The 24,729-nt window shown below is 40.5% G+C and overlaps 1 protein-coding gene and 1 long non-coding RNA gene across 2 annotated transcripts in view; both read right to left on the bottom strand.

Moving 5' to 3' along the window:
* The window catches only part of LOC145395734 (uncharacterized), a 171,179-nt gene that overhangs the window by 16,588 nt on the left and 129,862 nt on the right, over positions 1-24,729 (bottom strand). The window lies entirely within an intron of this gene.
* On the bottom strand, positions 414-17,712 carry LOC145395733 (developmentally-regulated GTP-binding protein 2). The gene is made up of 8 exons (XM_080269269.1): positions 17,600-17,712; positions 12,244-12,404; positions 10,576-10,746; positions 9,343-9,486; positions 6,216-6,323; positions 5,669-5,826; positions 3,902-4,103; positions 414-2,712 (listed from the first exon to the last, which is right to left on the bottom strand). Exons 1-8 carry the CDS (start codon positions 17,661-17,663, stop codon positions 2,623-2,625), a joined length of 1,098 nt encoding a protein of 365 aa, XP_080125395.1. The 5' UTR covers positions 17,664-17,712; the 3' UTR covers positions 414-2,622.

The following is a 24,729-nucleotide window of genomic DNA, read 5'->3' on the forward strand; positions in this document are numbered from 1 at the left end:
TCTCCACTTCCCATCTGCATCTCCATCTCTTGTCACTGTTGCATACCTTTACTGTACTCTTTCACTTCCTCTCCTTTCCTTCCTCACACCTCTCCACTTCCCACCTGCATCCCCATCCCTCGTAATTGTCACACCTTTACTCTTTCCCTTCCTCTCCTTTCCCTCCCTATTCCTCTCCTTTCCCTGTCTTCTTTAACCCTTCCTACCCCATACTCTGATACCCTGTTTATATCAACTATTTGTATGACTCTCATTTATGCCACTGTCCAGTATTCTTAGGAGGCTTTTTAACACTTTCAGTCTTATGTCCCCTGCCTGGTTTAAGATTTACTGATGTATTTACTTTTTACCTATATATATATTCAAAATTTTTATATATTACCTAAAGAGGATGGAGAGTGAGAGACTGATGAGGTGAGTGTATGTGAGTGAGGTGGAGGGGAGGGAGAGGGAGGGGGAAGCCAAGGATGAGATGGAGGGATGGAGTGGAGAGGTATATGAGAGAGGGGGATGCGAGCTGGAAGTAGGGCAGTGAATGGCAGGGGACAGGGCAACATGGAGACGATTTGTTTGTGGCCACCCCTTACAGGATTAAGGCGTCTGGCAATAGATGGATGGATAGATAGAAATAAAGAGTAAACACAATAAAACATATCACAATTTTTAGCCTACCCTTCAGCTCCTACATGCTCTAAATGGGTTTATATGAAATTAAGTCTGCCAATTTGTAGTATTTAATGTTCAAAGAGATTGAGGATGAGACAGAAGGATGGAGTGGAGAGGTATATGAGAGAGGAGGGGTGTAAGCTGGGGAAAAGGCAGTGAATTGACAAGGGACAGGGCAACATGGAGGTGATTTGTCTGTGGCCACCCCTTACAGGATTATGTCAACTGGGTATTGATAGATACAGTAGAGTGAAAGATGAATATAGAAAGACAGACAGTTAGATAGATAGACAGATAAACAGACAGACATATAAACTGATAGATAAATAAATAGACAGAAGCTTTAACAATAAACACAATGAATCTGGGTCACCTCCTTGTTACTTCACTCTTCCCGTGATCAAGCAATTTTATTTAACTCTCAAAAGGCCTCTCACACTGAAAAGGCTTTACTAACACTACACCTAACCCCTCCATTTCAAAACCCCCACCCCATGCTAAATAAAATCGTCAGGAGATGGCACAGACTGAAATGAAAAAAGTTATCCCCGGCCTCACAAATTTAACTCCACTGTGAACTCCATCTTACATTATATTATACACAAACTCTGCAGGGAGTAGTGACAGGTAATGGGTGAGAGGCTAGGAGGCATTCTTGTTGCAGCTAATGGAAGTATGGGATTGGGAGGTAGAGAGACAGAGAGACAGAGAAACAAACAGATAGACAGACAAACAGACAGATAAGTAGGCATAAAGACAGACAGAGATAAATACACAGGCACAGAAAGACAGATAGTTAGGCAGACAGGCAGTGTTGGCTAGTAGACAGAGACAGAAAAACAAACATAGACAGACAGATAAATAGACATAAAAGACAGACATAGATACACACAGAGAGAAAGACAGACACTTAGGCAGACAGGCAAACAGTATACACATCTTCCAATATTACCAATTACCTCTCAAACAAGGTCACTGATACAGAATACAGTAACAACGTACTTTTCATTACGATCATCGTTACGAAATACAGTACCCAACTTCCTCTACTGCAATACACTCACAGTACCTTCCCTCATCACCATCATCATCACTAAATACATAACTCAACCACAATACAGTCACAGTACTTTCCATCATCATCATCACCATCATCACTATATACCTAACTTCCTCTACTACAGTACACTCATCATACCTTCCATTATCATCACCATCATCACTAAATACATAACTCCCTCTACGACACTACACTCACAGTACCTTCCATCATCACCATCACCATCATCATCATCATCATCACTAAATACCTAACTCCCTCTACTACACTACACTCACAGTACCTTCCATCATCACCATCAAAACTCCCCCTAATTAACAAGATGCATAAATTACCTCCCAGACAGCCAAAACTCACAGCTGACCTAAAATGCACACTAGTTCTGCATTTATGAGCAAAGAATATGGTGAGGGATGATGTTATGTTGAGGAAAACGGTTATCATAAATTTTTAGGCACAATATAATACGATGTGATGAACCAACGTGAAAATTCTGACCTAGTAACACACAAAATAATAATACCATAATGAAAAATAAATCCACAGATGAATTATGCTCATGCAAGACGATAAACAAAACTAGAAACTAACAGGCGAAGGAAGAAACCCCTCATGGAACAGACTGAAGTAATATACACATATATAATCTGCTTAGAAAGACTGTTGTTGTGGCTCCAGGATGATCTCAATGTGAACTTGGTGGACTGCAGGATGAGGACAGCTTCAGCCTGCAGTCCATCACCTTTTCTGAGGATAAGGGGGAATAAGGAAGGAGTTGAGGGACGTCTGTATAGCCAGGCAGTGGATCCACCCGGTTATATCAGTGCCACCATGTGAAGGCCTCCCTCCCCAGCATCTCTTTGAAAGGTAATGGGTTAATAGGGCTAATGTATTAATTATTTTTTAGTAACAATCTGAATAACATCTTCGTCACACATAACATGATGGATGCCGACTCTCTGGGGGTTGAACTTTGTACTCTTGCCCTGAAATAAAAAATAATAATGTGTTAATGGTAGAGTTATGTGCAAGATTATTATCATTATTATTATCAGAACAAAATAGTGTGTTAGTGGAGAAGTGCAAGATTATTATTATTATTATTATTATACTGTCATCATCATATCATCAACAATGTCATCATCAACACTGCTCATATTTCCACCAAAAGATGAGGTGATGCATAAATACACATTAAAATTCCAATACATCTGCTGTGTACCTAATGACAAAATGAATACTGAAAATATACTCCTCCTCTAGTGAAAAAACAGCCTGGTTAATAAACACAGCAAATTGGTAATACTATTCACAGGATGACCCAAAACAAAAGAAGGCGGTGGAAGGAATCAATAGTAAATTACAATATAAACGTACGATAAGAACATCATGGAGTCTGACTTGCACAGAGGTTACAAGGGAGGAAGGGTGATATGGAGGCAATCTGTTTCTGGTCACCACTTCTAGCATGACAGTATTTGGCTCTAGACAGACAGATTGACAGATAGATAGATAGATAGTGGTGGAGATACTCTGGAAGCACTTCTGCGTTAATAATCTACTTAGCTAGAAATTTGTTAGTTATATTTCCAAATTTCAGTTTCAGCTGTACAGCAGGAAAAGTCACCTGACAAACCCCAAAACCTTGACCAGCAGTGAGAAGAGTCAAAATGATCATCACCACCAAGATAATCATCATCATCATCCTGACTTGTTTATCCTACCAAAGGATGGGGTGAAGTAGGGTCCAAAGAGCAAGAGAAAATGGATGGAAAGAGAACTATCAACAACAGCATACCCATTCAAAAATGCCACTCTCTCAATCACTCATCATTCAAGTCCCTGGGATCCTGACCACCTCAGAGGCATATACATCCACACTTATGCATTTCAAATTATCTATTAGCAAGAGTTAATTCAACAACTATCACATCACTGAGTAAAAACAGGGGTGCCAAACTCTGTCCCACACAAAATTCTTCAAACCAGATTATAACACATTTACATAAATATATCCTACATTAATATGATGTAATACTACTGCACTCACCACCAGTAATCTGCATCTCCAAACACAGCACAGTAAAATTTTAAATACATAATGAGAAAAAAGAGACGCATCGCAAATTATTCTCAAAACCCACCTCTAATGCCTTAAAAATCCAGTGCACTTACCCAAACCAGGGCATACTTGAAGACGGCAACAATGGATCGATGGATGGAGTGGCAGACGTGTTCCACCGTGGCCCCACCTCGCAGGATGATGGGATCTGAGAAGTCCGGCGCACATCCCGGCTTCTTGGTGTAGATGCGTAACAATGATAGTTCCTGCCACGTCCGCTCCAACAGGTAATCCAGGTTGAGCTTCATGTTACAGCTGTAAGAGGGAAAGACAAAGACCATATGGGTGTGGGAGTATTCTATCTACCTATCAAGCAAATGACACCATCTATCAGGGCTCTTGTTTGGCGAGCCACAGCTCGCAAATGCGAGTATTTTTTCCCTTCAGTGAACAAATTTTACATGCAAGTTGCCTTTTGGCGAGGAGAAAATACATCCACTTCAAAACCCAGTAAACTATAAAATAAGAAAATCTCACTTAAATGAACAAAAAAGCACATTATGATTGATTATTAAGTCTTCCTGGTCACTGTTGAGAATGTTTAAAACCTCATTATAAGATTCTAATCATCACAATGTGTAAATAAATAATTTATTGCTCGTAAAATATTCCGGCTCGTAGTCAGTTTGGCTACTAAAAATTTATTTGGCTCCTAAATTGAAACCTTAGGAGCCAAATGGCTCGCAACCATCGGCAGTTAGCAAGAGCCCTGTCTATCTATCTATCTACAGCCAGACACCTCAATCCCATTAGATGTGGCCACAAAGAAATTGCCTCCATGTCTCAATCAAATGACACTATCTATCTATCAACAGCCAGACATCTCAACCCCGTAAGAGGTGGCCACAAACAAATCGTCTCCATATCGCCCCGTCCCCTGACATTTAGCTGCCTTCACCCCCAACTTACGCCCACCTCTCTCATATTCCTCTCTACTCCATCCCTTCCTCTCATCCTCAGTCACCCCCTTCCTCTCCCCCCTTCAACCTCACTCACATACACTCCCCTAGCTAGTCTCTTACTCTCCATCCTTTTCACATGGCCCAACCACCTCAATGCACTTCTCTTAACGCCATGCTTCCTCATAAAAGAATCCCCATACTGAGGTTGGCCAAGACACAGCTGATGTTTTCTATGGACTGGAAGCTAAAACAAGAGCCAAACCAACTCATTACTTCCCAACAACTACTGAAAACTGCTTATAAGAGAACTCCATGCTGTGTATTAGGATTTGTAACAATGTGATGGTTTCAGCTTCTGACTCTATGTACTTGTGGCTGAATGTTTCCAGCCTAAAAGTGATAACTGTGTGGCTAGATACCAAGTTTTAGTCATATTTTACTCTTATGGTTGTTGCTAAATCCGGTCTTTCTGGCAAAGCAAATCCATCCACCAAACACAAACAACTGTTTTGGTGGGGCCGTCTTGCACAGTCTGGTATAATACGAACACCGTGTAAAAAACTGGTGTCCCCCTGTGGTAGATAGTGCCTCGCTAGGGTCGATGTTATCCACCCATTTAGCACCTAATCACTATCTATCTGTCTGTCTGTCTATCCATCACCCAATCCTCTATGGCACTATGTCACTTAATCACTATCTATCTGTCTGTCTACTCATCACCCAATCCTCTATGGCCCCATACCACTTAAGCACTATCCATCTGTCTGTCTGTCTACCCATCATCCAATCCTCTATGGCCTTATAGGCTTAAACCACTTAATCACTATCCATCTGTCTGTCTGTCTGTCTGCCCATCACCCAATCCTCTACAGCCATATCAGGGGTGTATGAGACTACAGCTGCACACAAACATCTCACCTTACAACAACACTCTGAGGCAAATGCGCTACTCGGTCCACCTCCTCTATGGACACCTGATCAATCTTGTTGTACACATAGAGGCACGGCATGTACACCCGGTTGCCAGAGATGACGTCAATTAATTCATCGGATGTACAGTCTTCCCGGAATATCACCTGGAATGGAACGATGCAAAATAACTAACTTACCCTTTTCACTACAGTTACGAGCGTTTTTTCTTATGTAAAGCTATCCTCATATAATTACACAGTATATATTCAATTATAACCATGCAGCATCCCTCAACTCCATCCTTATCCCCTAAAGGAGGATGGTGGACTGCAGAGAAGGGCAACTTTAGCCAGCAGTCCACCAGTTAAAGTCAATTTGAGGCTACGATCACAAAAACAACAAGACTATCAGAAACATGCTCATTGAAATATGCCACACTATTACTTGCAGAAAATAAGAAACAAAAATAAATAAATACATACCTGTAGATAAATGAATAAATAAATAAAAATAATACACATAGTCCTTCGAATCAAGCCTCATCTAAACCCACCTCAGCGTTGAAGATCTTGTACTCGTGTAGGATCATCTGTACCATCTTTTCGTCAATCTTCGTCAAGGTACACGTCGCGTTGAACTTGATGCCGCCAGCCTTCTTTTGCTGTAAGAATATCATCATCGTCATGTTATCATTACCAACATCATTGTTGTTCGTAATCCTGACCCGATTTTAACTAAGTGGATAATTAAACCATCATTATCATCATCACCATCATGACCCAATTTCTATGCCAGTATATTTTTCAAATGGGCAACTTTGTGACTTTTCTCTCTCTCTCTCTCTCTTTTTTCTTTGTGTGTCCAACTCTGGGCAAAGGCTTCAGGGCCTATCCCAAGGCCAAGTAGTCCTCCTACACACCTCCACATGTCACACTTCAGCACTAACACCCACCGTCAATGTTGAATACATGCCAGTGTTGTCACATACAGGACTGGAGCACCGGTATTAGTGGGGATATTTTTATGACATGTCGGCAGGTCTTCTGGTAGATCAGTAAAGTCTGCTTTTGTGAAATTCAAATCCTCAAACTGTTCCCTGCCCCTGCGGGGATTTAATCCTGGGTCCATTAGGACTACAGGCCACCTCACTACAAAGTCAGCCACTGCCTCCACATAGTCTCAAAGTACAATAAAAACTATAGTTCTAGAAGTTGCATTAACACATAAAACACATTTCTATATTCAATTCCTCTTAGAGTTCATGAGCCAATGATATAATGAAACCAAAACAGAACATATATACCATATATAGCAAGGGTTACATAAAATTTTCTCTTTGCTTTCAATTGTAAGTGTTAGGACTGTGATGCATATGGGCAGGTTGAGCAGGACTGGACTAGGAGAGAATGTGTGAGACTAATTCAATGAAGCACTGTATAGTCTTGAACACAGAGGGACATAGAGGAAAAAGTGGGATGGGTCCTGAGAAGATATATCAGGGTTAACAACTTGACCAGAATGAAAAATATATAATAAAATACTGTAAAAAAATAAAACTGCCATCCAAATGTACACAAGTATGTATATATGTAGATGACTCAATTAATTTTTTTCAGACTGCACTTCCTTGCTCCACATAACACACACACACAAACAAAGTAGCTATGTAATATAATCCTTTTCAACACACAAATCTAAAGGCCAATAAAAATGAGCCTCTAAAGATATGCATTACTTTTAATCATCACCATCATCATCCAGACTCTTACTTCCACCTAAAGATGGGGTTTGGTAAGATCTACAAACAAGAGAAACTGAAAGATATGCAGGAGAACTATTATGCTTTCTCTTGCCTTGTTACTGGATCCAACCTTCATTTTAACCTCTTCAGTCAAAGGCCATCTTTTTTGTAATATTCTAATGCTATCTATCTATCTATCTATTGCCAGTTGCCATAATCCCGTAAGAGGTGGCCATTTGACTTTGAGTTATTGGTTTTACGGGGAGGGGCATTAACCCTTCACCAATCCACTTGTTGACAAGTAGGGAGTACGTATGGTTTGGTTATATGGTTACCACCCAGTGCTGTAAATGGTTTCTTGGCTTACAGGAAACCATTTGACTTGTCACTCAATGTAAAGCCACCTGTAAAGGAAAGAAAAGCAATAAGAAGTGACAGGAAAGATGGGAGAAATAGGAAGAGAGGAGGACAGGCACAGAAAAAGAATGATAAAGCCTAAGGAAGAAGTAGGCAGCACTACATCAAGTGAGTGGATGATGGTTGTCACCACCTACCATCAAATATTCTAATGCCTCCACATAATTTTCTTCATTTGAGGAGAAATGCATAATAATGATGGGCTAACTGCCATATTCAACCCCTCCCAGTCTGAAAATCCCTCTTTATTCTTGTCTGATGGCAATATACAGGATTCATTCGCACCTTATATAACACAGTACTCATCATCCACTCTGCTGGCAATGTCTTGTGTTTTCCAGGGAAGGCTCAGTCAATGTTAGCACAGTTTAACCTACATCATTCATTCATCTGCTACTTCCTCACCTTGCCCTAAGGTGGGAAAGGAGGTCCAGATGATGACGATGATGCTACTTCCTCTGCCTCATTCATGTGCACACCAGCAGACTGAGCCTTTTAACCCTTTCGATACTTAGGTTAGCAGTGCAAAAGTCACCCGCTCGTTACTGGATGACGAAGGCTGTGTCAAATCTAATCTCACCCACTCATTACTGGATGACACAAGCTGCGTCAAACAAAATCAACCCTTGATTTTTTTGCTTTAGAATTTTTGTGCATCCATTCCTGGATGCACCAAGGTGCTTGCTGCATCTCAGTGTATTGTTCTGTGTGCCCCACCCATGCAGGCAGAGGCGTAAATAAAGGCAGGGGATAAAATAATTTATCAACAACTTTGGCAGTGCGAAACACCGCTCCCGCACTGCAGCACGATCGTAAGATAATTCCTCTTGCAGTACAGTACATAAAACTGACTCGAACTGTCCTACAGTAAATGTTTACATACCAAAATGTAGCTAACGAAATTTCCTAAAACTCTTTCTCAGTAACAATTACCATAAAACATATACTTCTATGAGGAAACACGAAGGAAGGAAAAAATATCGTAAATCAGCGCATAATTTATATTCGTCAAACGTTTTTATCAGCACCATAAGCAAGTACAACTATTCGAGATTACGAGGAATAAAAAATCACGGAGATAGAAGCAAAACTAAGGATATGACGATAAAACGTTTAAGAAGTACCACGAGCGTGGAAACAGGGGGATTCTCCCAGCACTCAGCCAAGGCCGAGCCAGCCCACATCCTGAGTACTTGCCCACGGTTGGATGCAGACTGCGTCCTCCAGTAACAAGAGAATTAACCTGCATCACTCATTCGCTTGCTACTTCCTCTGCCTCATCCATGCTCACACCAGCAGACTAAACATTCCACACAACACACAAGAAATCACCCTGCTGTGTAGAAGAAGAGCATTATACCATCATGTACTGGTATTTAATTAAAAAAAAAGCCTTCAGTGAATTCCTAAGAATAATCACTAGCTACCTATGCTATTTTTCTTCCAAAATTAAGGAAAAAGAAAGCAAACAAGTGGGAGAACTATTATTATTTCCCTTTCCTTGTCTCTGGATCCTCCTTACCTTAAAATAGATGCCAGGTTTTCTCTTATTTAATCTAATGCCAACAGCTTCCAGTTCTGCGGTTAAGAGTTCCTTCTGAACTTCTCCCTTCGTCACATCAACCATCATTATCACAAGATCTGCTGTTCGGGCTACTGCAATGACCTGTAATGACAAACAGTACATTAACACTGAAGAAGATCGAGTACAAAGGTATACGAGAGAGGAATACGTAAACTAGGGGGAGGGCAGCGAAAAGGAAGGGGACACGGCAACATGGAGTGATGTGATTTGTTTGTGGCCACCCCTTATGGAATTAAGGCGTCTGGATATAGAGAGACAGATCAACAGACATTATCACTACTCTCATGAACCATCAATACAGTATGACCAAGACACAGAACAGCAACAGGGAATCATAATACTCCTAAATGTAAATATTATAAATTCTTGAACATTATTAGAGATGTGCCGATACCAAGATGTTGGCCGATACCGATACTGATACTCCGATACTAACAAATGGCCGATACTTTGCCGATACTGATACCAACAATTTTTTATTTTGATTTTATTTATTTGACTTTATTTTGATTTATTTGATGGGGGGCAACGAGAGTGTTGTTAATGCTGGAGCAATATTGTAATCGACATATAATATTAATACAGTATATGACAATGTTACATCATGCATGTAATTAAAATGTAATATAATATCATAACCATCTGTTTATCAGTGTCAAGGAACATGATCTTGAACCACATAATAAACCAGAAATGTATCGGAGTATCGGCCATATTTTTACCTTGCCGATACCGATACTACAAAAAAGAAAGAAAAAAAAAAAAAGGCTGATAGTGCTGTTACTAATACCAATACTATCGGCACATCCCTACTATTTACACGTTATTCAATGCCTCTGCATGGTACAGTATATGCAAATGTAATGAAATGTGCATAGCAAAGTCATATAGAAAACAGTAATATAATCCCTTTAAAATTAACGAATATCAAACAGAACACAGGAAACCCAATCATGAGCAAAAAAAAAAAACATCTGGCTTGTCCCTGAAGGAAATAATGCAACGACGGCCAGTACCCTCTACAAGGTTTAACGATCTGAGGTTGGGCTTTCATAAACCAAATACAAGACCCGGAGATCAGCTAAGGCCTTGAGAAGTGTAGATACTTATAACAATCAGTAGTATCATCAGCGCAGTTAAATACCATAATCAAAACTTCTTCCTACTCACCTGCCTACCCCTACCCTTGCCCTGTGAGGCCCCTTCAATGATTCCCGGCAAATCTAACAATTGGATGTTTGCCCCCTTGTACTCAATGACGCCAGGGATGCAGGTGAGGGTGGTGAACTCGTACGATGCTGCCACACTCTGCGTATTGGTCAGCGTACTCAGCAGGGTGGACTAGCGGGAGGAGAGAAAACATTATCAGCCACAGAGTATTATCAACATCATCATCCTAACCCCATTCTCCATTAGCAGACTAGGTGGACTGGATCCAAAAATAGGAAAGCTATTAACATCATCAAGTGCACTGTCAAAACAATGCAATAAAACCCTGATAATAGGAATGGCCAAGGTATAATTGAAGTCTTTTATGGCCTAGGACCTTAACCAGTGCCAAAATCATCTAATGGTCTAACAACTGTATACATCCTAGCAAATGATACACTATTATTAGACACAACATTCTATTATGTATCATATCTTAGTCACAAAATTAAATAACAGCATCATCATGTAACAAAATACAAAATACAGTATATCCAGTTCTGCAAACCACTATCATGTGACAAAACATACATAATGTATGGAACTAAGTACAAGTTTGATACAATGAAACAATAGAGAAACTACATATAGTACAGTATTCCATTAGACCACATGATGCTTCAGTTCCATCTGTCCATCTGAAGATCATTTGAAGGTCATAACAGCAACTACAAAACTACTACACTATATATTTATTTCTGTTTAACAAAGGCCACATCTTTTACAATTACAGTAAATATGGTACCATACATGTACACACAACATACTCTACCCACTATCTATACAGTTTCTCACCTAACTTTCACATTTTACCAATGATTATGACAGGCAATGAAAAAAACAACTGTGAATACAGTGATCCACTGGTTATCAGGCACTTAGGCTAGTTAGTGTGGTTTTTGTTATCATTGCAAGATAAACATCCACACTCCTGCCATTACTGTACATTTTTTGGCTCAATAACATTGTTATTGTGCACCTGAACTGGTTTCTGCCAACAATGATGGTGCAGCATCTGTGGATTCTGACGGTTTTGAGGGATTCAAAGATGAGACCACTAATTCTCCACCTTCTACCCTTGGAACCCTTTCCCTCAAACCCATCTCTGGTCTCCCTATGGTATAAGCTTCTTCCCTATTGTGCCCTTTTCATCACTTGCTATAAACCTAACCATGCCTGTGTGCATTTCTGATACTTACCATAACAGTATGTACTGTGTGTATTAAATGGGCCTAAACTGTTGTAGATGGGAAAATTTGGGCTTGCACTTGGGATGCCTGGGATGAATTAGGATAAATCCCATAGATTCTGTGCTTTCGTTATTGTGCAATTCCATTATCATGCACCATGTCTGGTACCAATTATGCACGATAACCAAAGGATCACAGGATTATAAAAATCTCAATTCCATCAACTGTAAGTCATTCTGCAGCAGTTAAGAAAAAAAGAAAGCAATACAAAAACAGGAATATATAGTATTGTAATAAAAAAAATGAAAATATACAGCATTAGTCACAATTATCCTCATACCTCTTTTTCTTTATAAAATATACACCATATTTATTATGCATGAAGGGTTAAATTAGTACAGGCTTGATAAGTAAGAATCCAGCTGAACCAATACAGTACCTTGCCGACGGATGGGAAGCCAATCAGCGCCACCCGAGCATCACCACTTTTCATAACATCGAAGCCCTCGCCTTTCTCCCCCTTCTTCCCTTGTGGCTCCAGCAACTGAGTGCGGTATTTGGCGAGCTTGGCTTTTAACACTCCTAAATGGTACTCCGTCGCTGTTGACAAAAACATGTATTAATGATTATCTATCTATCTATAGCAGTGATTCTCAAACTATGGGTTGCGACCCACCTTTAGTTCGCGAGAGGAATTTTGATGGGTTGTAGGGACATCATCCATTCATTCATTGCCAGACACCATGTGTCCCAAACGGGGTGGCCAAGGGCTTAGAGTTAATTGTTTTACAGGGAGGGGCACTAATCCTCCACCAACCCCACTTGACACGTAGGGAGATACTGTAGAATAAACCTAAAGGTTTCAGTGTATTTTATTTACTTAACTGAAATTGTAATGATCCTTATCACACTATTAGCATATTCATAATAACTACGAGAGGCTATATATCGGTGACTTTCACTCTCTCTCTCTCTCTCTTTACCCTATGGGTCGCGAAGTCTTGAAATATTCCAAATAGGGTCACACACTAAGAAGTTTGAGAACCGCTGATCTATTGCCAGGCACCTTAATCCCGTAGGGGGTGGCCACAAACAAATCGACCCATGTCACCACGTCCCTTGCCATTCCGTTGCCCTCTCTCCAATTTATACCCCCTCTCTCCTATACCTCTCCATCCCTCCATCTCATCCTCAGTCTCCCCCTCCTTCCCTTATTAATCAAATGTAGAATTTAAAAGGAAAATCTGCAGTTACAAAAATATATATGGTATGTACAGTATAAATAATTTTTCACGCAAACGTATGAAATGTAGTGGTCGGTGAGGGTGCCCATCATCCACTCACTCAGTGAAGTGGTACTCTGTTTTTGGTAACTACACTGAATGAAAAGACAAATGATTTCCTATGAACCAGGAAATCATTTAATACGCCAGGTGGTAACCTTATAACCAATAAACACGTGTTCCCTACGTGTCAACAACTGGTTTGGCGGAGGGTTAGTACCCGTTCCCTGAAAACAACAAACTAAAAATACAAACAAGAAGCATCGGATCAGGATGGACCAAGGTGACGACCAAAGACCAGACATATGACATGGTACAGACTGCAACGTGGAATGGAAGGGGTGCAAATGACGAGGTGAAAGAGACAGAGATTGTCCAGGTGCTCAAGGGTGCAAAAGTGGACATACAGTATGCAGATTAACTGAGACTAAATGGAGAGGTGAGAGTCTGAGAGAGTGGGAGTATGAATGGGGTATAAGAGCAGGAGTACTGTAGATGAGAATGAGAGGGCAAAAGAGGGTGTATGTATTGTTGTGTGCAAGAGATGGAAGGAGAATATAGAGAGTATGGATCAGTTGGTTCGAGGACTGTGTGGGTAAGACAGAAAGTGGTAATAAAAACATGGGCAACTGTGTGTGTGTATATGCCAATTCATGATCATGCAAGCAGAGTGAAAGAAGGGTTCTGGGCAAATGTGGAAACATGCATGGAAAAGTTTAAGAGAAATGAGAGAGCGTTTTTCACAGGAGATATGAATGTAAAGGTGGACGGAGTAGTTGGCGAGTGGGGTGTGCCTGCAGAAATAGATGAGAATGGCAGTGCTCTAGTGGACATTTGTGAGGGGAGGGGGTTGGTGATAGTCAATACCGTCTTTAGGCTCAAAATGATCCATAGGTATATGTGGCGAGTCATGGGATGGGTGGGTGGTGAACTGAATGAATGGAGGGCACTGTCTGATTATGTGTGTGTGGATGACAGAATGACAAGGTATGTAGCTAATGGGTGCAAGAGCACAGAGGTTGGGGGAGTGGACCTTCTGACCACCAATTGGTGGTCGCAAAACTCTAGGTTCAAGTGCAGTGGAGGAATAGAAGAAGGGAAGGACAGCGGGAAGTAGTCCACACAAGGTGGGTAGAAAGGTTGCAAGAGGATGGGAAAAAGCAGAATATAAAAGAGAAGTGGAGAAGCGACTGGGTAAATATGATTTGGATCTGACAGGGGAGGTGGAAGGTGCCTGCAAGATTTCCACAGTAGTCTGTGCAGCATGTGAGGTGGTGTGTGGGGTGAAGAGAAGACGAAAGGAGGTGCAAGGAACAACATGGTGAAATGAAGAGGACTGGCAAGCTGTGGCAAAAAAGAAGAAAGCTTATAGTGAGTGGATGGAAAGCAGAGGCATAGAGGATGTTGAGAGACAGAAGAGTGACATATGTAGAGTGGAAGAGAGAGGTGAAAAGATTAGTATGAGATTATGAAGAGAGTGGATATGGAATCTGAGTGTAAAGTAGAGGGAACGTGAGAAAACGTTCTGGAGGGTGGTATAGAGAGTTAGACAAGGTGATAAAGAAGTTAGTACGGGAGTGAAAGATAAAAATGGAAGATTGATAGTGGAGAAGCGGGCAAAAGTGAGCAGATGGAGAGAACACTTTAAGGAACTGTTAAACATAAAGAATGAAAATAATGTGAGTAGAAGTGGCTGGTGAATGGCAGGGAGAAAGAGGGTGGTGAGATGACAGGAAGAAATCAGTTGGATGGAAGTAGTGGAAACAAAGTACAAAGTCAAAATGGGGAAAGGCCCAGGAACTGATGGAGTGTGTGGTGAAATGATGAAGCATGGGGGAGAAATAGTAGCAGAATGGATATGGAAGATGTGCAGATTGGCCTGGGAGGAAGGTAGAGTCCCAGAGGATTGGAAGTCAAGTATAATTATTTCCCTGTACAGAGGAAAATGGGAAAAGAAGTATGTGGTAATCATAGGGGCATCTGAATAACAGGCAAGGTATATGCTAGGATACTTCTATCTATCTATTGCCAGACGCCATAATCCCGTAAGGGGTGGCCATTAGACACTGAGTTATTGGTTTTATGGGGAGGGGCACTAACCCTCCACCAACCCACTTGTTGACACGTAGGGAGCACGTATGGGTTGGTTATATGGTTACCACCCAGCGCTGTAAATGGTTTCTTGGCTTACATGAAACCATTTGGCTTGTCACTCAATGTAAAGCCATCTGTAAAGGAAAGAAGAGTAATAAGAAGTGACAGGAAAGATGGATAATGTAGGAAGAGAGGAGGGCAGGCACAGAAAAAGAATGATAAAGGATAAGGAAGAAGTAGGCAGCACTACATCAAGTGAGTGGATTGCTAGGATACTTACTGATGGAATTAGGGAAATAACAGAGGAATTACTTGGTGAAGAACAAGAAGGTTTTAGGATGGGAAGAGGTGTAGATCAGATATTCAATCTTAGATCTTTAGTGGCAAAGTTTCTAGAGAAGGGAAAGAAGTTGTATGCGGCCTTCATGGATTTGGAGAAAGCGTATGACAGAGTGGAAAGACAAGGAATGTGGAAAATATTAACGCCATGACGATTATGTATGAGGGTGCTAAGGCTGTAGTGCATGTTGATAATGAACTGAATGAATTTTTATATTTGAATGTTGGACTGAAACAGGGATGTGTCATGTCCCCATGGTTGTTAAATTGGATGGGGTTATAAAAGAGATATATATACAAGGTAGAGCAGTGGATGTTGGAGGATGACAAAGGGCAGTGCTTGGAAACTTCCAGTATTGTTGTTCACAGATGACACTGTACTGTTAAGTGAAGACGAAGGGAAACTGCAAGGCTTGGTGAATGAGTCTGGGAGAGTGTGTTAGAAACAGAATCTAAAAGTTAATGTAGGGAAGAGTAAAGTTATTGTCTCAGAGAAAAATAAAGTCACTGAACATACAGTGAGGCTGGATGATGAAGAAATGGCAAATGTGAATGCATTTAAGTATAGGCCTAGTGCTTGGGTCATGTGATGAGTAAGGATGGAGGTTTGGAGGATGAAGTGCTTGAAAGGGTACAACAGGGAAGAAAGGTGACTAGTTCTTTGAAAGCTGTGATAAGAAATAGGGAAGTGAGCACCACAGTAAAAATAAGTCACTACATGACAGTATTGTGATACCAACTTTAATGTATGGAAGTGAAGCTTGGACCTTGTTGGAAGGACAAAAGTCAAGAGTGAGAGCAGTGGAAATGAATTATCTGAAAGGAGTATGTGGAGTTACATGGCGAGACAGACTGATGAATAAGGAAGTGAAGAAGCGCTGTGGTGGGGATGTGGATGTGACAAAAAGTGTCAGGAGAAATACACTGAGGTGATTTGGCCATGTGGAGAATGGTTAGTGAGACATTAACAAGGAGAGTGTATGTAAGTAAAGTGGAGGGGGAGGGAGAGGGAGGGGGAGACTGAGGATGAGATGAAGGGATGGAATGGAGAGGTATAGGAGACATGGGGTGTGTGAGTTGGGGGATGGGCAGTGAAATGGTGGCAGACAGGGCAACATGGAGGTGATTTGTTTGTGGTCACCCCTTAAGTGAAATGGTGGCAGACAGGGCAACATGGAGGTGATATGTTTGTGGTCACCCCTTATGGGATTAAGACATTTGGCAACAGACAGATAAGTAGACAGATAGCACATGTATCAGAGCGAATGATAGCTTTTATGCACCAGAAAGCTCCAACATGTTGAAAAATTTCGGTATCTATTTTTTCTACATGATAATACAGTTTTCAAATAAACTGTGATAAGTCTAGAAAAAATTGGCTTCATCTGAAACTCAAATGAATCACTGTACTGAGTCATTTTCAAATTCTTGTGCTTTATTCCTAGTTTTTGAGGAATTTCCCATGCACTACATGACAGCATGACACATCAGGGAAAAATTAACTCTTCAAATATACTTTTAACTGTTATTAAAAATCCCACATCATACATGACACCCACATCTGATGGTGCTTCAATGATGGCAAACTAAAATACAGGATAAAAACAGTTTTCATATCAATGCTGACCAAGATGTAATACTGAATAATTAAAGAGACACCAATAATTTACTGGACACAAAATGCTTCTCTATGATCATCTGTTCTTTCATCATTCCTTCTTGACAGTTCATAAGATGTCAACCTCATATAATAAAACTGTCTAAGGTATTATGCTGACATTTACAACCAGTAATCAAATACAAATAAACATCATTATCATCCAGCTACCCGCAACTCAAACACATGCATTAGCATATCAGAAGTTGCTATTCTGGCCCCCTCGTTCATCTGGACGTGAACCCAGTGGACTGCAGGCTGAAACAACCCTTCTCCTGTAGTCCACCATTCTCCTTTTGGGGGATATGGTGGATCAGGTAAATTTAATATACACATAATCCCAGCACATAAATCACTCAGTCTCATCTGTCATTTGGGACAAGATTTTTCAAGGCACTATACCATTTTTCCACCAGCCTTACCTTTATTTTTCTGGGTCCTGGCGATCTCCTTTTCAATCTCCCCGATCCTTTCCAAGATGCCCATGGTGGAAAACTTAGCTCCAGGCCCCGGAAATAGAGAGAAAAAAGGAGAGAAAATGTGGCCAATCGAGCAACGTGAGACTGAAGGGCAGATTGTTGTTGTTGTCCGCTGGCATGACACCTTTGAAACATAAACATTTATTTTGTACTATAAATTGTTAAGTAGAGGTGCATATTTGCCTTCAAAGTAATGCACGAATATTAAGAGCAATTATTAATTCCATATTTTTTATTGATTCTCCAAATTTTCAAAACCATAACTCTACATTATGAAGTCGAAATTATGAGGACGGAATTAAAACCGATTGACACGAATTCAGAAGTAAATTTTAGCACTATCTGAAAATATATATTCAAGTTGTTAAGGTACTTGTGCAGATGTATCACACTATTTTAATATAGTCATAATATTGAAAGATGTATTGCCGACCTTAGTGTGTCTTCTGCTGCGTCTGGGTGAAGGTTGTGGCCGAGTTCTGTCCTTGAAATTTCATATATTAGGCTGTTTTTCCCGTCTTTAGTAATTATCCGAGTGTAGATATATACCACCAGGGATTATATGTGCTGGCGACACTTCGAAGAGGACAAGGACGAGTAAGGAATGGCAGCCTAAGCAATAATGTCAGTGCTACAGGGCATGATGCAAGCTGGAAGGTGTTATACAAGCGGTAATAATTAAGTATTTGACTGACCCTGGTTTCCATATAAGTAATTAATCCATAAAGAATAATGAAACATAATCCAGGTTCCGTCAAGCGCTTAAATATTACCCACACAATCATTTCTCGAATCCGCACAGCATGCAGTGTTATCCATTCATTTTATATTGCATATTTGTCTCTCGATCACCATTATAATTTAGCTTCACGTGGATGTATTGGTGAATTGGAAGTCTGCATGATATTTTCCTTTATTGTTGCAAGTGGGGGAATTTATGTGATGTGATGAGAGGGGGAGTGTATCTGATGTGATGAGTTTAGCCCCTTCACAACGATGATTTATAATTGCAATCTCCAGACGAGTTTAATCAGCATAGTTAAGATTTTTCAAGGTGGAGGGATTAGATACAGCCTTACCCCTTCATTTCAGAAGCTCTTACCTAAACTGAGTAAAATTATCTGGGAGCAGCAAAGAATGAAATATTGAGAGTTATATTTGTATGAAGGGTAAAAATAATGCAATGCTTGGAATTAAAAAAGGGATATCCAGACTGAAGGGGTTGTCATTGTTGTTTCTAACTCTGTAGCCGTGGAATATCCTGCCGAAGTTGAATATCATCAACCGGAATAATAATAATGTGGATAATAATAATAAAAGTTGCACTAGCCTGAAGGGGTTAAATGGAATATGGGTTGGGCATTTGCAGACATTATATATATTGAAAGTTTTTATGTTTGGACGTTAAGCATGACACCTTTATGTACCATATATCTTGCATAAGCATATGCAAAGTGTATTTTGGGCATCTTTTGTGTGATAAGGTCCTTCTTTTTCTCTAGGAATTACAGTATAGCAGTAAGTTTTATTATTATTATTACAGCTGTTGGATGCTTAAATAATTTTGTGATAATGTAGACGGCAAACAATTTTTTTTCTCAAGCCACCGTATAGGTCCATGGGTAATGTAGAAATACTGTATACTGTAGTGGGTTATTCACTGTAGGCAGCATCATTTTTTTTTTTTTTTTTTTTTCTAAATCTGGGCAGTCCTCATTATTTGTCAGGGACAATTGCTTTGTTGGCCTATTGGGCCTCCCAGCACTTCCTCTAATGAGAACCATTATTTTGAACTGCACATTGCTTTGCTCAGAACCAACATTTTTTGCGTCGACACAGGAGCAGATGCACTGCATCCCTGTTGGCCGTTCAACTGTAAAACCAGTGGTAACAGTTACGGGTCAAAACATCTCTTTAGAAAATTTAATTCTGCATGTAACTGAAATGTCCATCAGTGACCCAGTTGCAACCATCCTGCCAAGTTTCATTAAAATCCTTTTTCCAGTTTAGGCTGCAATAAACACACACACAGGCCTATATGTACTGTACATGGCCAGGATTATAATAGATGTTTTTCAAAATATCAGAGTTTTTTTCAGTGTAATTGGTAGTGTAGCTACATTGGGGTAAGCTGTCTATCCATCATCCATTCATCATTTGTCCAGTCAGGAGCATAGGGGCCTGAAGCTTGGCTACTCAGTCCTGACATGTAAGGCAAGGGTAACCAGCCTTGCCTGCCCCTGAGTGGTGTTATGTGAGCAATAAACCCCAGCCATTCCTCAGATGTAAACCCTTATTGTCCCCAACTGGTTGGAGCGCTGTAACCCACTAAATGGCAGTGGTTGAATTATAATCAATCCCATTTTCATTCCTCTTATTGCATTACCATACCGTTGTCATATTGTATCATTTATAAAGGCTCCAACATGCATGCATGCATTAGCCTTGGTCACCTAATGGCAGTTTTCCGCACTGCTTGATGTCTGGCAGCCTCCCTATTCAGTCCCTTATTCCTGAGGTCACTCTCTATGACCTCATCCTAGGTCTTTTTCAGTCTACCTCTTGCAACACTACCCCTGATCTTCACATTTCACACTTTCCCCACCCACTTGTAGCCCTCCATCCTCTCCACATGCCCAAACCATCTCAGTCTACCTCTCCATCACAGCACTAATACGATAAAGTCTCATCCCTCCTCTCAACACTTCAGTCATAAACGTAGTCCCCTCAGGCCTCACATTCAAGTACGCACCACACATCCATCTAATCATTTTAGTTCCTGCACATTTGAGCCTCAGATATCCCCTTCTTTACTGCTCAGGTCTCGTCATACAGTATTGCACTCCTAGCACATGCTGTATACAAAGATCTGTTAGCACTGAGGGAGACCCCTCTTATTGTTAGGAAAGGCAACAGCTCCCTGACCGTCCTCCAACCACTCCTTACCCTCGCCACAGAGCTCCATCCCCACCTCCAGAACATATCATATCCCTCGTAAAACAAAACTCCAGACACTCAAGAAACTCACCAACAAGATTAATTCCTTCATACTTGACAATCTCTTTGATCAGACTTCTTGAAGACTACTGCTCCAGCTGGAGCACTGTGTCCGCTTGACTGCAGACATTATTAGCTAATTTACCCTGTACTGTACACTAGGAGTTACTGTCCAATCAGCCTTATACACTGCCATTGTAGTTCTAGGTACATCTGAACATGGACCCAGTACACTACAGGCCGAAAGTGTCCTTCTCCTGCAGTCACCAGCCCCTTCCCATAGTTTAGATACTGGTACCATTGATGTTGTTTATAAAAGACTTCTCTTTAAGGCTATCTACAGTGAGGGCTTAATGTACTGTCAGTGCATGATCAGTAAGTTATAATTATTGTTTGTTAAGGAATCATTGTGTTTGGTGTACTTAGTTATTAAGTTTTCTCGTTTTTTGTATTAAATAGTTGAAATGACCAGAATAAAAATGCATGATGCTGAATTCTTCTTTTATTTGTATTATTCATCATTAAACTTTTTATTTTTTTCCCACATTGATATGGTGTCTTTTACTAGTTCATTCTTGCTACCACCAAATGAAGAATTGTTGTTGTGGCCTCAGGTTCCTGTCAACATAGCCTAAACCAGGTTAAGTTGCCTCTCCCTTGTGCAGTCTCCCCTTCTCCATTTAGGGGATAGGGATGGAGCTGAGGAATGTGTGGAACTGGGCAGCAGAAATGTCAGGCTTTATTGTTACCACCACATGAAGGTGTTGCTCTCCAGCACCAGACCTTTGTAAATGGGTTAATGAAGGTTGTACAGTACCTGGTATCTAATTCCTTCATATAGCCTAGAAGAATAACGGGCTGGATAAAGTGATGTGGTGGTAGCAGGAATAAATAGGCACCATTATGAAAGAACAAATGCCCTGATGTAGCGACATTTTTCTGTTTATTCTTGCTACTTCCATACAATTTTATTCAGTTAAGGATAAACTCATAATACGGAGAGTTAAAGGCAGTTATATACAACCCCATCCCCACCAATTCAAAAAGCCTCTCATGAAAGGAATTAAATATGGAACTAGCAAGAATACAGCTTAATCATCAACAGAGAGAAGGTGATACAGGTAAGATGCATTTGCCGTTATAAAGCCTGGAAATCCAGCTCGGTACAGTCACTGCATGATAGTGTATGGTTTATGTATTGCTGTATTAATTTCACGTCTCTGTTTCTCATCCTATCAGTTAATGTGGGAGTAAGGGTTTGGATGATGTTTACGATGATTGATGATGACGATGATGATCCATAAGCCCACTTCTCATTAAACTCCCTGAATTTATTGATTGGAGAAAGAGACCTTGCATTTTTTAAGCAAATATATAATCAGTTCCTTGTAATAACTAGGACTGATATTCACAGGAAAGACAGGGAAAGAGAAATGCAGAATATTTCCATCTCTTGTTATTACTGCAAAACATACATCATTCAGATATTAATTAGGGTAACTACTGCAGAATTGATTGAAAAATTGTTTATGAAAATATGTTGATTCACAAATACAGTAATGTTTCTTTTAATTCAATTTCTTCCATATCTAAGGTTTGTTTTTAGTGAGAGTACAAGGAAAGGGAGGGTAAAAGCTGACGATCACGACCATCAAGTGATCCTGACCGACCCGGTGAATTACACATCTTTTGGTCTTGCTTACCTTCCGCACCTCGATATATTAAAATTTTTACATGATTTTAGCCCCACGTACTTTCAAAAATAGTCCTCTGATGATGTACGTGTGTCAGTCTGGCTACCTTGTGTGTTTGATCAATACATGGGTGCAAAAGATGAGTCACTATAAAGCAGGTTAATTTTAGCACTCTCTCTCTCTCTCTCTCTCTCTCTCTCTCTCTCTCTCTCTCTCATTTAATCACCTTCCAGCTTTTCCCACTTCTCTATTTTTCCACTCTCTTTTCTCTCAATTTCACTTGCTTCCTCCCCCTATTCTCTCCATCCCTCTTTTTTGCTACCTTCTCTCTCCTTTTTCTTTTTTCCCTTTCCTGTCTTTTCCTTCCATCCTTCACCTTTCATTTCCCTCCCCCTCTCTTCCTTTCCCTTTCCATCTTTCATGTCATTATTTCTTTTCCCTCCATTCATTCAATTCTCTCTTCTCCAATTCTTCTTCTTTCTTCAAATCCATTCGTTCCAATCTTTTCCTTCCTTCCCTTCATTCTTTCCTGTATTCTCTTAACATCTTGCCTTGCATTCTTTCCCGTCTTTTCATTTTCCTTCTTCCCTTCCATCCTTTCCTATCATTTCCTTTCTTCCCTCCCATTCTTTCCTGTCTTTTCCTTCCTTCTTCCCTTCCATTCTTTCCTGTCTTTTCCTTCCTTCTTCCCTTCCATTCTTTCCTGTCTTTTCCTTCCTTCTTCCCTTCCATTATTTTATATATTTTCCTTCCTTCTTTCATTCTTTTCCTTCCCTCCTTCCTTCCTTCTTCCATTCTTTTCCTTCCTTCCTTCCTTCCTTCCCTCCTCCCTCCCTCCGTACTTCCTCACCTAAACAAACCACATTTTTATCATTCCTCTTCCCCTTCACCCTCCTTCATCGCTCCTTCTCCCCTCCATTCCTTCTTCCTTTCCTTCCTCTTCTCTCGTCTCTCCCATTTCTCCTTCCTCTCTTCCTCTTTCTTTCCTACTAATTCCTTTTCTATTTTTCCTTCCCTTTCTTTCATTCTTTCCCTCCTTACTCCATTTTTCTCTCATTCCCTCTCTCTTTCCTCCTTTCCCTATCTTTAATTCTCCTCTCTCTCTCTCTCTCTCTCTCTCTCTCTCTCTCTCTCTCTCTCTCTCTCTCTCTCTCTCTCTCTCTCGTGAGGATGGGAAATAAAGAGTTGATAGTTTTTTTTATAACCGGCCGTGGAAGACCCGGTTATATCAGTGCCACCGCGTGAAGGTTCCATTAAAAAAAGCCTTCTATATTATCCATACTAACCAGAGAGAGAGAGAGAGCGATAGGCTAGACAGACAGACAAATAGATAGCAATACAAAAGGGAGGGTGTTTTGTGTGTGTGTTTGAGAGTGTTATTCACCCATTCTCTCCCTTTACTTTCCCTCCCACTCTTTCCCTTCTCCCATCTCACCTTTCCTCCCCTCCCATCACCACTACACCCCCCCCACCCCCTCCTGCTGCCACTCCATATCCCCCTCCCTCATACACACGCAAACACTCCAACTTCATGACTCTCTCTCTCTCTCTCTCTCTCTCTCTCTCTCTCTCTCACACACACACACACATACAAAGCTTCACAATACTCTCTGTCTGTCTGTCTGTCTGTCTCTCTCTCTCTCTCACACACACACACATACAAAACTTCACAATATTCTCTCTCTCTCTCTCTCTCTCTCTCTCTCTCTCTCTCTCTCTCTCTCTCTCACACACACACTCACACACACACACACATACACACACATACAAAGTTTCATAATACTCTCTCACACACACGCACAAAACTTCACAATACCCCATTTTCTCTCTCTCTCTCTCTCAGTACTCTATATATCTCTGTCTGCCTGCATCTGTATCTATCTGTCTCACAAAACCTCACAGTATCTCTCTCTCTCTCTCTCTCATACACACGCAGACCACACCCACCTCCATAACCATCTCCTAATAACATCACGTATGGAAAAGTGTGAGTTTTGTTTTTAATACGAAACTATATATGGCCAGGAGAGGGAGAATTTAAACGAAAGACGGATGTGGGAAACGAGAAAAATATTGGAGGAAGAGAGAAAGGTTGAACCGAGAAAGGAGAAACAAGTGCGAAAGTAAGAGAGAGCTAGAGAGAAAAGAGAAGCAAGTGTGAAAGAAAGTTAAAGTTAGAGAAAGACACGAGATAAAGAAGATTAAAGGGAAGGCAATTGCAATGAAAATAGGAAAAACAACGTAGCCTAAGCAAAAACTAAAGACGACGGAGCAAAGAAAACGAAGAAAGTGGAAAAGTAAATGAATAATGAAGATTAGAAATGATAATATAAAAGAAATAATAATGAAGAAGGAAAATACACAGGAAGGAGAAATATTGAG

Source organism: Coenobita brevimanus, chromosome 33, assembly GCF_032717465.1.
Source record: "Coenobita brevimanus isolate Jiangsu-jjx chromosome 33, ASM3271746v2, whole genome shotgun sequence".
Classification (NCBI taxonomy): Eukaryota; Metazoa; Arthropoda; class Malacostraca; order Decapoda; family Coenobitidae; genus Coenobita; species Coenobita brevimanus.

Bases quoted from the DNA above. Each gene is read 5' to 3' on its own strand.
- LOC145395733 (XM_080269269.1), bottom strand. From the start codon at position 17,663: ATGGGCATCTTGGAAAGGATCGGGGAGATTGAAAAGGAGATCGCCAGG. The intron at 5,827-6,215 runs GTGGGTTTAGAT...GTTCCATTCCAG, and splicing joins ACAAGATCTTCAACGCTGAG to GTGATATTCCGGGAAGACTG. The intron at 2,713-3,901 runs GTAAGTGCACTG...TTTTTATTTCAG, and splicing joins TCAAGTATGCCCTGGTTTGG to GGCAAGAGTACAAAGTTCAA.